Source organism: Diplotaxodon limnothrissa, linkage group LG5 (assembly GCF_057381915.1).
Source record: "Diplotaxodon limnothrissa isolate DT_005_m linkage group LG5, D_limnothrissa_male_GT1.1, whole genome shotgun sequence".
In the NCBI taxonomy this organism is placed as follows: Eukaryota; Metazoa; Chordata; class Actinopteri; order Cichliformes; family Cichlidae; genus Diplotaxodon; species Diplotaxodon limnothrissa.
In genome coordinates this window covers 2369268-2385928 of record NC_140600.1, presented here as the reverse complement: position 1 = coordinate 2385928, position 16661 = coordinate 2369268, and the positions used below count along the sequence as shown (strand labels likewise).

The window sequence follows — 16661 nt, the reverse complement described above, 5'->3', positions numbered from 1 at the left end:
AGAGTAGATGACTTTTAGGGGCATTGGATTGGCAAGCAGCAATCCAGGGAGAGACAGAGGGATTTGATGGAGAGTGGGCAGAGAGGTGGGCTACTGGGACGGCCTTGTTATTGTTGTTGTAGCAGTTCTCTGTTTGGATTTAACCCCTTAACTCCATAATATTCGATAGATACAGGGTTTTGGGTTTTTTTTGAGACTTCTATTACATCACCAGTATGATTTCTTTCCCTCCTGAAAAATCAAAATAAATTGCACAATACATTTATAAGCATTTAAAAAAAAAGGCAGATATAGCAAATACGATACAAATTAAAAGTCATACATGGAGATAATTTTTTCTTTTAACAATAAACTCTCCATTTAAAAAAAGAAATTTCTTGCAATGATTTTGTATTTCAGGCTATAAGGGGTTAATGAGTTAAGCCAGCTGTGCTCTTCAGTCTCTTTAACAAAAAAGTCAGCAAATATTTTGGGAAACAACACACAGGCATAAAGCAGGAGGCTGGGAAACAAGAACCAAATGTGCAGAAAGTAACAAAAGTATAGCTAATAAAGACCTATTTAATGTTGGTGGTAAAGAACAAGGTGGTAAACCCATTGTTTCAGACTGGGTGCACAAGCTGATCTTTTAATGCAGCTTCGTTGATGAGACACTCCACAGCAGTAAGCCTGGGTTTTATTGGTTTCTCCATGTAGGAAGATGGGTTTGGTTATACACAATTGTAGGTTTGTTTAGCTCCATGAAGATAAAGGTTATCGAGGTTGTGGTGTGTGTTATATTTGAAAGACTGTTTTATATCTTGAAACAGCCGTACTTTACACAAGACTGAAAAAACAAACAGGGCTAAGAATAAAGTAAGAAGATGTCGATTAAAAACTTTGTTCTTAGAAGATAACGTACAATCATGTCGAAAAATGTTTTCCATATCAGGGCATCATTTAAAAAAGATCTTAAAAAGATCTTGTCCTTAATCTAACCGCAGGTATGAAACCATTTCACTATTTAAGAAGAATAAAGCCAAAATGAAGAATCAATCTGTGAAGAAGTGCACCTAATCATTCAGCTTTTAGAACAACCTTTAGCAACAAATTCTTCTCTGTGTTAATTTAATAGTCCCTCACATTGCCTTGGTCCACTCATCTGTACAATATCACTTCAGTTCATTGAGGTTTTTGGGCATTTGTTAAAGCTCTCTTCAGTTCCCACCACAGCATTTCAAATAGGCTGAGGTCTGGACTTTTGACTGGGCCATCCCTTTATCTGTGTTCTTTTCTTTTTCAGCCATTCTGTTGGTGTGTTTGGGATCATTGGACTTTATTTACCAATATGTCTGTGGAACTGTTCTTACCCTGTGTAAAAACAATTGTGTATGCAAAGTTATTTCATTTATGAAGCATGTGACTATTTCTGTTTTTCATATGTTTGTAAATCATAATTATTCTGAACCAGTAGGTGTGCGCAATCTGCATGCAATCTGCGAGAAAGTCTGACTTAAGAAACGTAAACAATTTTGTACAAAGAGAAAGTCAGAAAGGAGCAGCTTTCCATAGTGTTTATATAGGAGTGACGACATAAGAACTAAGGCTTGGCTGAAACTGGCTCATGCATCAGACAATGGCTGTCCTGAACTTATAGAGCGTATGTCCAATTTATGCACAGATTTGTGCATAAATTGGACATACAAACATTACACTCAAAAATCAGATTTTTGGTACCTGAATTTTTTCATACTGGAACAAATGACAATTTGAAACTATGAAACTTTGGCCGTGCGTGTACAAATGGCTGTCTATGGAAGTATACACAAGTCTTTAAAATTATTGAATAAATAAATTACATAACTTGCATTGCAAAAACTAAAAATAAAAAATGAAATGATAAATGCAAAGATTTCAAAAACAATACCGGGAAAAAAACAATATAGTTGATGTGCTGTAATTAAATTGAATAATTTATTCACTGTAATATTCTTCAGTGCCACGTCATGGTGCCAATGCCTGCAGCTTCCTAATATTTATTCCTACAAAGCTATTATTCAACTTCATTTTTAGTGATATAGTGCCAAATCATAACAACAGTTCCCTCAAGACTCTTTATATTCTAAAGTAAAGACATTACAAAAATACAGAGAAAGCCCAACAATCTGATGACCCCATATGAGCAAGTACTTTGGTGACAGTGGGAAGGAAAAACTCCCTCTTAACAGGAAGTAGACAGGGTCATGGAGGGGTGGCCATCTACAACAACTGGATATTGTTAAGTGGAGATAGAACGAAAACACGCTGTGGAAAAGAGCCAGAGGTTAATAACAACTATTGATTAAATGATGTGTGGTGTATAAACACATGGTAAGTGGGGAAAAAGGTGAAGTAGGAAACAATCAATTATAGTGCAAGAGGCCTAGGCTCCTGGGGGACTCCCATGATGTGATGATTCAGGGTCACCTGATCTAGCCCTTGCAATGCGCTTTGTCAAAAAGGAACGTTTTAAGCCTAATCTTAAAAGTAGTACTGCTAGCCTAAAGGCCCTTGGTAAACAGCCCGTTAATATCAGAATCAGAATCAGCATACTTTATTAATCCCTAGGGAACTTATGTGAGCTATTACAGTTGCTCCAGTACAGTAACATTAACAAAAATAGACCAACCTATTTAACAAGACAATATGTTAAGATATAAGGAATAGCACAACGTATACAAATCACCAAATAATAAATATCCAGGGTTGGCAGATATAATTAGAAATAAATATCACGGAAATTGACAGCAATATTACCAAGTAAGTAAGAGTGTGTGCAGAAAGGATGTAACTATTGCAGTGTTTACAGTGTAGTGGATGGAGGAATTGTACAGGGAGACGGCCACAGGCAGGAATGATTTCTGATCATATTTAAGATTGAAGCATTAATTAAGAGTACGACGTCTTTGAGCAGTCTTATAGGAATGGGGCAGATGATATGGTTGGGAGAAAGTAATTACTGAAGTTAAGTCAGGAAGATCAATTGGACAAAAGTCCTTCCTATTGGGGACCCATTTCTCATATAAGTTATTAATCAAACTTCTACTTTCATTTATAGCTTTGATTAAGAATAAAGCTGATTTACTATTAGTAAATATGGAAAAGCTCTGTTATAGCACTGCCTAGTGTCATACACTTTGGGTTGCATGGATAGAGGCTTATGAAATTAAGAACAGATTGTGATCACACCTAGAGGGTATCCACACTGATCTTTGACCTTTGTGCTTCAGAAAATGTGGGAAGGCTTGCCACCCCTGCCAAAAAACTGGAGGACACGATCCGTTTGGCTGAGCTGGTGATTGAGGTGCTTCAGCAGAATGAGGAACATCATGCTGAGGTCAGTGTGCTGGTACATATGCATATAGCCACACCATGTCCCTACTCCATTGTAGACGTTCTACATATTTGTCTCCAATGCAATGTTAAAATAAAAAGGTCTACAGAGCTCCTCAACATTTGTTTTCAAAGATAAACTGAACACGTTTTTTTGTCTCGTTGCAGACTGAAGTTAGGTAGTTGTATAACTTTACTTGAATGATAAATACAAAGCTTCTCACTGCTACCTACCTGCGTTAAACTATCATTCTCCATGTTATCTGCACAATAGGCCACAAAGTACATATTCTAAAGTGCAAGTAGGTTTATAAAAGCAGGGGAAACGCTTTGCTCTGCTGTGTATGCTGTGCTGTTTAGCTACATTTTTGTCACTTTTCTGTAACTAAAACAAAGCTGACTTACTGCTTCTCTACTTTTTATTCCAATCACTTATTTGTTTTGCGGGGAATTGTTTGAACAGGGAAAAGAGGTATGTGATTGTTTTGGTGCCATATACCCCATTCCCTACCCTACCCTCAATATACCCATAGAACCTGTGCATGCACTTATTGACACAGCTATTGTTGTTGAGGAATATTAATATTTCCCTTTTCAACAATGACACAAACCCATTTCAGCTTGTTGTCACTGCCATTCAAGTACTTGGAGAGGTGCTCGTTAGATTCGAAGCTTGCAACAGTTTTGCCTTCATTATTGAAGAGCAGACACAAGTACTTAGGCAGTGTGTTTATTTGTCCAAAGCATTAAGCTAGTATGTTTGGAGAAAGCAAGGGGGAAAACAGATTTTCCTATATTCTAACGATGTACTTTGCTTTCTAAGAGCCTACCACAAATCATCCCAGAATATAACAGCATGTTTATTGTGTTTAGTCATTGACATTTACTTATCCTACTCAGTAATTCATCTATCATGGAGATGTACATGTTCTTTTCAGTAAATCCACCAAGTAAGTTTGGTGAGGGTGTTTCTCATCCTTCCTTTTTTAAACAAATTTGCTTTGGACCTTTCAGCACACATAATGGAGGATATGAGCCATCTTTCACACTATGACCATGCCCCTTGCATTTCAGCAAAATTCCTTTCCCTGCTGCTCCAGTGAAACTTTAAACCAGTGTACATGACTCCAGCCCAAACGTGTTGAAATATTCTGTTACAGTTTATTTTCTCTTGAGTTTTTGATCCTGGTTTATCCATGTACAACCCTAATTCTTCAAAATTTAGGATACTGTGTCAAATGTAAATTTAAAATATAATACTCTAAATTGTGAGAATGTTGAATATACAGTAACATTAAAACATTTAGAGGCTTAAGGCCAAAAATCAGTATTGGCTAACCATGGCCTTCAGGTCTCAGGCAGCACTTTCAGAAATAAAGTGATTCAGGAAGTCTCTGGGCCTGAGCTCATTTAAAATGGACTAAAGCAAACTGGAAAACTATTCTGTGGTCAGACGCATCAAATGTGGGCACCTCAACCTCTTGGAAAAAATAGCACACGGACCAAATGGCTTATTATATGTGAGGAGTTCAAAAGTCTGCATCTCTGATGGTATGGGAGTAGATTATTGCCCATGGCAACAGCCGCTTGGACATCAATGCTGAAGGTATATCCACAGTGTATAGCGGTCACTCAAAAACTGATTCTTTACCCCCAATAAACACCAAGCAAAGTGAACTGATTTAAATAATGAATCATTAAGAAAAGTGTACTTGGTTTAAACTGAATATATACCAGTCAAGTACATTTAATTTGGCCAGATTATAATAAATGTAACATTTCACATTGTACGTTTTACTATTATATGAAAAATGTACATATAATTAAATCAGTTAAAGTCAGGAACTTTTTGCTTGTTTGTTAGTTTATATGTTTTCGCTGCCATATGCTTCCTAGCATCTTATCAGACAAGAATGGCGTAACATTCCCCTCCCAAAAGTCCGGAAATCTGTCTCTTGAGGTCCCAGATGTTTACTGACTGTTGTTAAAAGGAGATGGGAAGCTAAAGTGATAAACACGCCTGTCTCCCAGCTTTATTGAGACATGTTGATTTGATATGTTTTCCATGTTATTTTGTGGATAAAATATAAGTTTATGACATTGAAGAATGTTGCATTCTGTTTTTACTAATATATGTTACACAGCACCCTTGCTTTGGAATTGGGGTTGGTTTTCCTCTCATGTAATCACCAGCTTTAACTTGACTTAGACTTTGCACTCTAATCCTAATAACTGGAATTAAGTTATAAAAATCATTGTAAAACTGCAACAGTTTTTTTTTTTTACTATTTTGTGAAAAAAGTTGAAATGATATAATAGTTGAAATAGTTGAAATAGTTGAAATGTGGAGATTGCAGTTGTTTCAAACAAACTGCCACAGCTGTTATATACCCTCCACAAAATGCCTTGGGTAGATGCTTACATTCTTCTTCAGAATCTGTTTTAGTTACAAGGAAATTATTTCTCTATTAGCACATAAACACTGTGCTAACATGTGGTTATAAGTAAAAGGTTGCAGCAGATGGCCCCGCCCCTCCCTGAGCCTGGTTCTGCTGGAGGTTTCTTCCTGTTAAAAGGGAGTTTTTCCTTCCCACTGTCACCAAAGTGCTGCTCATAGGGGGTCATATGATTGTTGAGTTTTTCTCTGTATGTATTATTGTACGATCTACTGTACAATGTGTTATTGTGATTTGGCGCTATGTAAATAAAATTGAATTGAATTGAAAGGATGGTGCACAATGCTGCATCTGGACAGAAGGAAAAAAACATGCAAATGTGAAAGAGTGGATTTGTTCAAAAAGAAATTTCTAGCAGTGGACGGATGGGAGGATATCGATGATTACAACCTTGTGTAGTGAAGAGTATCTATGTTGTATCACAAGACACAAAGGCTCATCAGTTTGTTTCACTAGCTCATCTACACAAGGCATTTTGGAGCAGCCAAGGCAGTTTGTTTGAAACAAGACTGTAGACCTGCACGAGGCATCAGCAGAAGGTTGGTGAGAAAGTGACAACTTTGGTACAATTATCTGGAAATGACAAAAATATGAAATGATCAGCTTCATGCAAGATCTTGCCTCATTAGTTGAGGATGATCATGAGAAAGGTGGGGGCCCACCAGGTTCGTTTTTAAGTTTGAGGGGCCAATGGATGGGGGCATGAAACGTCTTGGAGGACCTCCTGTAGGACATTTGTGGAGGGATCTTAAGCTTTGAGTTCCCATGCAGCAGCCCAGAAACCTAAAGGATTTAGAGAGTTTCTTCAAAGAGGAGTGGGTCAAAATCCCCTCTTGGTGACCAACTACAGTAAATGTCCTACCACTGTGCTTGCCAAGTTTCTCCACCAATTACTAAGTTATGTTTTGTTGGGAATCAAACACTTACTTGGCTCAATGAGATGCAAATGATTTTTTTATTTCGTAGTATTTCTGGTTGGTAATCTGTCTCTCCTCATTAAAATGAAACAAACAAAATTAGAGACTGTGCATTTCTTTATAAGTGAGTAAGCTTGCAAAATTTGCAGGGGAATGTTTTTTATTGTAATAACAAAACTGATGATTACAAAAACAATGACTGGCACTAACTGAATGTGATTCATCCGCTGCTAACTGCTCCCAGTATACCACCCTCCCACACCACTTCCAGTACTAGAGAGAACATTCAAATGACAGTGTTAAAAGCTTGGTGTGAATAGACAAACAGTTTGGATCCTCAGGGTCCCTCTTAAAAGGCCTGGCAAGAGTAAGGGTGCCTGGAGAAAACTCAGTGTATTTGATGAGAGTAGCCAGGTTGCGACCAGTCACTGCACTGCACATATTTGATGGGGAGATACAAGTGTGGCACAGTTCAACAGCTCCTTTCTTTTGATTGACTTGCTGAAGAAGCTGCGGGTGAGTGTTTAAGTAGGTCCCTGCCAAGTCTGTCAAGGAGCTGCTGCTGTTTCCTCTGTGGGACAACAGAAAGCATGTGATTTTTTTTCCACACTCTTGGTGTTTCTGTTCCGAGTGGTGAAGAATCCCTCCCCGGAGATTGTGCAGTAAAGTCATTGAGGCAACAACTTGATTTCATATGATGAAAAGTGTGTGAGAGCCTTTGAATCTCATTTCCTGTAGAGGCTAAAGATGAAATAAATCTCCAAATTCTCAAAGATGTGTCCAGTGGGGTCGCTCATACTGCATTAACTGTCTTCTTACACTCTCAGCTCCATACTTACCTCTGACTTTTTTCCCCGCTCTCTTCCCCTCTTTCCATCTGAAGGCCTTTGCATGGTGGTCAGATCTGATGGTGGAACATGCTGAGACCTTCATGTGTCTCTATTCGACCGAGATGGATGCAGCTCTTGAAGTTCAGCCACCTGACAGCTGGGACAGTTTCCCTCTCTTCCAGCTGCTCAATGACTTTCTGAGGATGGACTGTGAGTGTATGGCTATTCAAAAAAGTATATTCAGATGTCAGTATGGACCCTGGAGTAGTGGTCTTTGACTGATGAAGTGATTTTGCTAGGGCTGGAGGTCTGAAGGGTGTAATCTAAGGGAACATCCTTAATTACACACAGTAAATACACACATGGATTAGACCTTCTGAGCATTATGCTCTGTTTAAGCAATGATGAAGATAAGTTTTTAATTGCAAATAGTCTATTTAGTAGACTGCACATACCTTCTTTGTGACAGCGTATTTAAGAGTTTTTAAAATATTTCTGTATTTATCCAGGAAAAACTGAATGTAAATTTTGGTTGGGCAGTATTTAATGAAAGTTTTTTACTGCCTCTAAAGAAAAAAAAATTTTAATAAAAAATTCAACCTGAAACTTTAAAACTAATCCTGATTTTAGTTCCTCTGTGATAGTCTAAATTCTGTACTCAATTTATCCCTATTCAGAAAAAAACACTACATTTAAGAATTAACAACAATATAGTCCAGACTAAAAATCCACCACAATCAAATTGACGACTATGTGCAGTACCATGCTCCCTCCATCCTATGATGATTTCATTCATATTACTACCACTACTACTTTACTGTACATTTGCCTTATTTTTAAGGTTGACCAACTTAAATAACTTCATATTGTTGGCATGTTTAATTGACAGTAGTGCATCACGTTGAATATAATCATCATATGTTGCAATTTGTTCTTGCCATCCCTGGTCATAGGTAAAGATGAGGGCATTATTAAATAGGAATTACACTGCATATTTCAAATGTACTTAATAATCAGTTAAATCAAGGACAGTACCATTGTACATGTACATGTACATTACGTGAGTAAATGCTCTTACATTCAACTGCTGCATCTTTGTAGGTAAATCTCATTTGGCACTAACATCACTGACAAATCAGTGACAAACAGCAAAAAAAGCATCTCCACACTACTGAGCCCAAACGTTTTTTAACATGTACATATATTTACAGCAGTTTTGTGTGTGTGTGTGTGTGTGTGTGTGTGTGTGTGTTGGTGTTGCCGACGGTTGCTGCAGGCCACTCATCTCTCTAATGAACTGCATACACTTGCCTGCAGGAACACTGTCCATGCAAAAGATACACATACACTTCACGAAGCAGACTCAATCTGCTAATTGTCCCTTGGGAAAGATTCCCCTTTTCATTGTGTCAGTTGGGAGTCAAGGAGAAGATAGAATGTTGTCCACTTATTCAGCTTAACTGACCTGAGCACAAAAAAATTATCATGCTCTTTTGTTAGTGTCATGAAATTGGCCTCCTTCTCATTTGCTACATCGTGTCATTGTGTGCGAATTCCAATTATAGTGCATAGCAATGAACATAGCTACGCTGGGAAACACTAAAAGAAAGCTTGCTTGCAATAATACACTGACTAAAAAAAAAAAATTATGCATTCTCTATGTGCATTCATAGCTGGTCAAACAAATTATGAACTAAATTATGATTATTAAAAAAACATTATAAATTTGAACCCCTTTGTAACACAAAAGGTCATAGTCCATCCAACGGGGTTTGTTTTTTGTTTTGGAAAATTTGAAGCGAGAAGGCCCGATGGCAGACCTAGGACACGCTGTAGAGATTACATCTCTTGGCTGGCCTGGGGAGGTGTTTCCCAGGTTAGCTGAGGGAGGTGGCTAGGATGAGGGAGGTCTGGTTTCTCTGCTTGGGCTGTTTCCCTGCTACTCGGCCCCAGATAAGTGATAAGAAAATGGATGAATGTGAAGGTTCTCATTCATCCAGGTCATGGCAATCTACACAGCTTAGAAAGAAATGGGTTCAGAGTGGAAGCAATTTCTCTAAGTGATGTCTGTTTTTAGAGTTAACTAAGCAAGCACTGCTTGCCCTGTTGGTCCTGATAGAACACTACTGGTTAGAAGATATTATATACTAGGTTTCATTGACTAAATTGGACTTCCATAAAAAAGGTCCCCTTCTGAGTTCCTCAGAAAGATTAAACATGGTTTGATGATGGTCCAAAAAGAAAGGGTGGTTCACTGCTGGGTACAGAAGATGGTTGTTGTGGGTGTCAAGGGCAAAATGCTGTTAAGACAATGTGGCCTGATGCTTTGTAATATACCATGCCAGAAGGCCTGCTTCCCACACAGCATAACAAACGCACGTTAGAAAAGTATATGATTATAGTGACATGTTTTTGCAGAAGGTCATCTGTTCTTTTGCCCCACAGCGGTGCACTTATGGAGCAGTAAAAAACTACATTAGTCAGGTGCCAAAGTCAGGCTGCCATTCAAGAAGTTAATGAGGTCTAAAGTCGTCGTAGCTAGACCATGGCAAGCCCTGCGAACACACTCCTGGACACAACACATCCAAATGGACAGCAGCCGCTCAAGTGGCTAATTGGGAGAGGGGCAATCAGGGAACACAACAAACATTGCACCTACTGTGTATCATCGACCTTGACTCCAATGCCAATGCACACAAACACAAACACACATTCTCAGAGGGGGAGAGAAAAAAGAAAGAGAGAGAGGGAGAGAAAAAGCAGGCACACTGCATGGAGCCGTGAGGCATCACATTAGCACACACTGGCCTCCATTTTATCTCCTGTGGTCTTTGTCAGTGTTGCCTTTTTACCAGTTGGGAGCCAGCAGAGCGGGGGAAATGTGGCTTGGATTCCAATGTCTTGTTTAGAAAGATTGAAAATGCTGTGTCATTCCCATTATTGAAGTGCACAAACAACAACCTCCTTTGTCACTATTCATTATCAGGGATTATGATTGCTTTCTGTGCCCTTTGCATCTATCCTGCGAACAAAGAAAAACAGTAATGCAATAGTGACAATGGGAGCTTTTACAATCCCTTTGAGGAAGTCTGCAGTGATTAAACCACAGGTACACACTCATCAGCCACTTTGTAGTTACATCTGTGCTCATTAACACAACTATCTAATCAGCTAATCACATGAAAGCAACTCATTGCATTTAGGCATACAGACCTGCTAGAGAGACCTGATGAAAACACCTGCTGAGTATCAGAATGGAGAAGAAAGGAGATTTAAATTTAAAGAAGGGAGATTTATGGTTTATTTCAAAGAGCTGCTAAAAGCGTTCAGAGTCTGCTGACAACAAGGAAGGTTGTTTCAAAGTTTAGGAGCCACAATCTAAAACGTAATACAAAGGTAGGGACACAGCGGTGTAAAGCACACCACCACTGGATTCTAAAGCAGTGGAGATGTGTTCTCAGAAGTGACGAATCATGCCTCACCATCTGGCAACCCGAAGGATGAGTCTGGAGTTGGTAGCTGAAGCTGAGCAGAACAGTACTGTCTGACTGCAAGCTGACAAAGTTACAGTTTGGTGGAGGCTGGATTATAGTGTGGGATCGTAGGGGAGGGCTTCTTGGCCAATATCATTGTGCAGTTCTGTAAGAATGGTCAAATATTCCCATAAACATACTCCAAAGCCTTCCGGAAAGCCTTCCCAGAAGAGTTTAAGCTGTTATAGCTACAGAGAGTGGGCACATTAAATCCTATGGATTAAGACTGGGCTGACAGTATCAACTTCATATGCATGTGAAGACAGATTAGTAAATACTTTTGGCAATAGCGTGTAGAATAAGAAAGAAGAACTGGACCAATGACTAAGCTCTGAGGCATCTCACATATTTGAAGTTATGACAGCGACATCTAGGTAATATTACATTCTGAGGTGTCTGTCAGATATGCATGATGGGATCGGTTGCAGAAATATTAATCCAGTTTTGTAATCTTTCAAGATGAATGGCGTGATCACCAGTAACGAGAATAAATAGAGCAGAATTAAAATATTCGCCTTTCTCTAAGTGTGTAAAAATATAATATTAAAATATTAATATGGAAAAATGATAAAAATATAGTTTTTGCAGACCGGATTGGAACAAATATAGTGTTACCCTCAACCAGTCCAAGTAGCTGATAGGCAGCAACTTTCTTGAGGATTTTAGAAATAGATGGAAGTTTCGAAATGGGTCTGTAATTGTCCAAACCAGTGCGGATTTTTTAAGCAGATGAAATGCTGGCTGTATTAATATTTATTAAAACAGTTCAAGCCTAATTAGCACCATGGATCACTACTCTATAGAGATTGGGCTCTTTTAAAAGATTTGGCTCTTTTGTCTAGGCCAGTGTTTCCCAACCTTTTGGAGCCACGGCACAGATTTCACATTAGAAAAATCACACGGCACACCACCAAACAAAAATGTCACATATCGATCATTTTTCCCAGCACACCAGGCATAGCATTGGCTCAGTTTGTCCCTAGTTTCGCTTTCTTCTGACCACTACTCATGCTAGGGCCTTCATCTGGGTCGGGGTTTTCTCCAGGAACCAGGTCAGATGGATTAGTTTTTCTTTTCAAATACTTAATGAAGCGCTTAATAGCAATAGATGTCTCACTCACAGCATGACTATTATGTAATTTCTTCTTCGTCTTCTTCTGTTTTACTTGCAGTTGGCAACCCATTTAACTAGCGCGGGTAGTTGTACTGCCCTCTAGTGGAAGAGAATGTAATTGTTCTGCCTGTTACTCACGCCAATCGCTTAGAGTACTAATGAGGTGAAACCAGATAATCTTCCACGGCACACATGATCATTTCTCACGGCACACCTATGTGCTGCAGCACAGTAGTTGGGAAACACTGGTCTAGGCATCCTTAGAAGAGCTGGCTGTTCTGTTTTAGCCTAACCATTCAATTATGAATGGTTTGTGTGTTTAGATGATTTTTTTTAATCCAGTGTTGTCATAAAGCCTTATTTTTATGCATTTACTGCTACTGGGGAGAACATACATTGGCTTTAAGGCCTGGACAACATTTTGCAAACTTGGCATTCTACAATAAATGCTCTCTGAAAAAAATTTGTAGTATATGTCCCATTCCTCATTTTACAAATTCTGCACTTAGCTTTGAAGTCTCCAATATCACTGACATGCAGCCAGATGGAGCTCCTTTTCTGTTTTTGCATGTTCACTTTTTCCCAATGCACTGGCACCTGGCCTGTACAACTGCACTTGCTGTCTTCGGAACATCCTATGCACATAGTCCTGCTTTAGTTTGTGTCAACCCCAAGCCCACATTTTTTTTTCCTGTGAAGAAACTGACAGATGTTAAGATTCCTTATATTGTTTCTGTGGGAAACGTAGTTGGAGTAACCTGTTGTGATGTAAAGTAGTTGGGTGTGCTTGGAAAAAGAGATGCTTAAACTTGATAATACTGGGACTTTAACGACACCTTAATTTTGTATAAAATTGTGCTGATTGCATCTTATAATCATCTTGTTACAGTGTTTTATACATACAGTTTGTTATTAACACTCAAAGAGACTGATAATCAGAATACTTTATTAATCCCTAAGGAAACTACGTGGGTTACAGTTTCTCAAAGACAGTAACATTAACAGACTAAACTAATTAAATAATACAATATGTTACACAGTTTACAAATTAAAGAAATAGCACAAATATATACAAATCACTCAATTATAAATATCAAGAATGATAGATAATAATGGAGAGACGTGCAGGAACTCTTTAAGATATTTGGGAAGAATAATGCCGTTGGAGCAGTAAGAACTATGCATGAGAAACTATATTCATAAACTCAGTCAACAGAACAAAACGAAAGCCCTAACAATAACAGACATGGCTGAAACATCATGGCATATTTTATTCAGTTTAGTTTCATTTTACTTATATATTTATTTATATAGCGCCAAATCACAAAAACAGTTTGATTTATACTTTGCAAAGTAACGTAAATACACCAAATAATACAAAGAAACCCTCAACAATCAGGTTTAGGGAGGGGCAGCCATCCACCCACGGCCAGTTGGGGCTGAGGGGAAGAAGAAAGACACGTTGTAGAAGAGAGAGAGTAATATTAATGATAGCACTTTCTATTACAGCTCGGTTATGAAGTGGTAATAGTAGGGTAACAAGGTAGAAACAAGAAAGTAATGTGCTTAATTAAGAAATTATTACACAGAAGGTACCACAGGTAATTGAGTGGTAATAAGTAGGAAACAGAAATGCAAAATGCAAAACTGCCCATCTCTATTTAATAACATATTAATAACCTTTTAAATACAAACTTAGAAACTGTCGCAGGTGTTTTTCAATTCAATTCAATTCAATTCAATTTTATTTATATAGCGCCAAATCACAACAAAAGTCGCCTCAAGGCGCTTCATAGATACAGAGAAAAACCCAACAGTCATATGACCCCCTATGAGCAAGCACTTTGGCGACAGTGGGAAGGAAAAACTCCCTTTTAACAGGAAGAAACCTCCGGCAGAACCAGGCTCAGGGAGGGGCGGCCATCTGCTGTGATTGGTTGGGGTGAGAGAAGGAAGACAGGATAAAGACATGCTGTGGAAGAGAGACAGAGGTTAATAACAGATATGATTCAATGCAGAGAGGTCTGTTAATACATAGTGAGTGAGAAAGGTGACTGGAAAGGAAAAACTCAGTGCATCATGGGAATCCCCGGCAGCCTATGTCTATTGCAGCATAACTAAGGGAGGATTCAGGGTCACCTGGTCCAGCCCTAACTATATGCTTTAGCAAAAAGGAAAGTTTGAAGCCTAATCTTAAAAGTAGAGATAGTGTCTGTCTCCCGCAGGGTTTTGTGTTCTAAGCAGGAATTTAATACCATGGTACTGATAACTGAGTCTGGAATGAACAATAAACACAAAATGCTAATAATTAAGGTTTAAAGAATAATACTTATGAACACCTTAGATTTTCATAGGCCTTCATCACTGGTTGACCTCAAACCATCCAAAAATCCAGTCTCTCCTGCAGGAAGATATTCAAAAAATTTGAAATATATTTGTGTTAAAGCAAGCATGATATCACTGGCAGGTCACTGAGCAACAATTTCACAGATGCAAACTGTCCTATTTAAAAAATAATAATACAATAAAAAATAAAATGAACATTACAATTTGTGAATTAATTATTATTACATTCTTGTTTCTCCCTTGTTAACCTATTATAACCACTTTATTACCAAGCTGTGGTTACACATTATTGCCACCAGTTTTTGGGCCCTTATTACACTGAAATTGATATAATTGGATAATATCACTCAACTGCAACCAGTATTGCTGGCACAATATTACTCGGATATTAAGTGTGATTACTTTGGTAAGTAGTAGTAATTTAGAAATTATTACACATTATTATGTTCTTGTTTCTGTCTTGTTACCCTTCCTTACCTGTAATAGAAAGTGTGACCATAATAACGAATAATTAAATGCAGATTGGTGATAAGCGTAAGTGAAAAAAATGTGAGTGAAGAAGAAACACTCAGTGCATCATGGGAAACATCTAGTGGGCTGGGCCTATTGCATCATAACTAAGTAATGAAAATTTTAAGGTTAATCTTAAGAATAAAATTTGTAATTATTTTTAAATGTTTAAATATAAAAATAGTATGTGTCTCCCAAATCCAAACTGGGTGTCAGAAGAGAGGCTTGAAAGCTAAAGACATTGCCTTCAGTTCGACTTGTAAATATTGTAGGAACCACAAGTAAAGCAGTCTGAAAGCGAAGTGCTTATTGGGGTGATACAGTACTATGAGGTCATTAAGAGGACACAGGGCCTGATTATTCTAGACCTCATATGTGAGGAGTAGGATTTTCCTTTAGATCTGGGATATAACATGGAGCCAATAAGCCAATATAGGAGAAATCTGCTCTCTCTTTCTAGTCTACTCTTTCTAGTCCCTCTAAGTTACTGAAGCAAAAATTAATGGTAGGACTTCTTTGAGCAGTCTTGTAGGAATGAGGTCTAAAAGACACGTATCTGCTTTAAATGTGCATTTGAGAGTTATACCACGTAGTAAAGTATCTCTGATCTGAAGCTAAAGGATAAAAGTGCAGGAATTATATCCTAAAATTTAACTAAAGTACTTTCACAAAGAAATATACTGCAAAGAAATGTATTTCCCACTGCTTTATAATCCATTATTGTAATTTTAAATGTTATTAAGAATTATCAGACAAAAGTAGGTTTTCAGGAAACACTGTTAAGTTTCTATGCCATATGTCAGAACAAGATCCAGAATGTGATTAAAGTGGTGGGTGGGTTCTTTTACATTTTGAGCGAAGTGTCAACATGAGTCAGCAGTGGTAGACATGGAGGTTTATTTTTACATTGTATGTCTTATAGCTTTTCTGCACTCGATTTTTTCAGCCATGTCGTTTCCAGAGATGGGCAGTAACGCGTTACTTGTAACGCGTTACTGTAATCTGATTACTTTTTTCAAGTAACGAGTAGAGTAAGGGATTACTATTGCAAAAACGGTAATTAGATTACCGTTACTTTCCCGCAGGAACGCTGCGTTACTGCGTTACTAAAACTGTGATTTTTTTGCGAGAATGTCTCATGACAGTGACGTAAGCGAGTGCGCCGTTAGTGACAACAGCTGTGTGCAGATCAACAATAGATCACATATCGATTGTGGGAGAGAGTATGAGCGTGCAGCTTTTAAAGCGTGGAAGTACTGACCTTACTTTGAGTTTGATTCCATAAAAAGTGACAAAAACATTAGTGTCCGTTGTGCATGGGAAGAAAACTTCTTTTTACAGCGAAAAAAACCCCTAAACAAGCACCGAGTGCGCAACGACGTAATGGGAAACTCACAGAGAAACTCGCGGATTCTTCAACTGACCGCGGCACACCTGCACCAGGGTAAACCTCCGCCTGACGCAGTCCTGCTTTACAGGTGAAAATAGAGCAAAAGGACCGCTGACTCTTTGACTTTATTTATTTTCTGCTGTGTTTTACTTGCATCTATTTGAAAGACTGAGTGTAGACACACAAAATATTTTATTTTATGTGCTGGAATGTG

At 38.2% G+C, this 16661-nt stretch overlaps 1 protein-coding gene across 4 annotated transcripts in view; it reads left to right on the top strand.

Annotated features, from left to right (window-relative positions):
• Nucleotides 1-16661, top strand: part of LOC146631433 (calcium-dependent secretion activator 1-like) — a 342226-nt gene that overhangs the window by 245596 nt on the left and 79969 nt on the right. For 2 of the 4 annotated variants that reach the window (XM_085352949.1, XM_085352950.1), the window contains 3 exons: nt 3249-3355; nt 3815-3823; nt 7608-7764. In XM_085352949.1, the coding sequence (XP_085209075.1) occupies nt 3249-3355; nt 3815-3823; nt 7608-7764 (273 nt within the window). The remainder of the gene's footprint in view (nt 1-3248; nt 3356-3814; nt 3824-7607; nt 7765-16661) is intronic. The other 2 variants (XM_085352951.1, XM_085352948.1) reach the window with 1 other exon arrangement.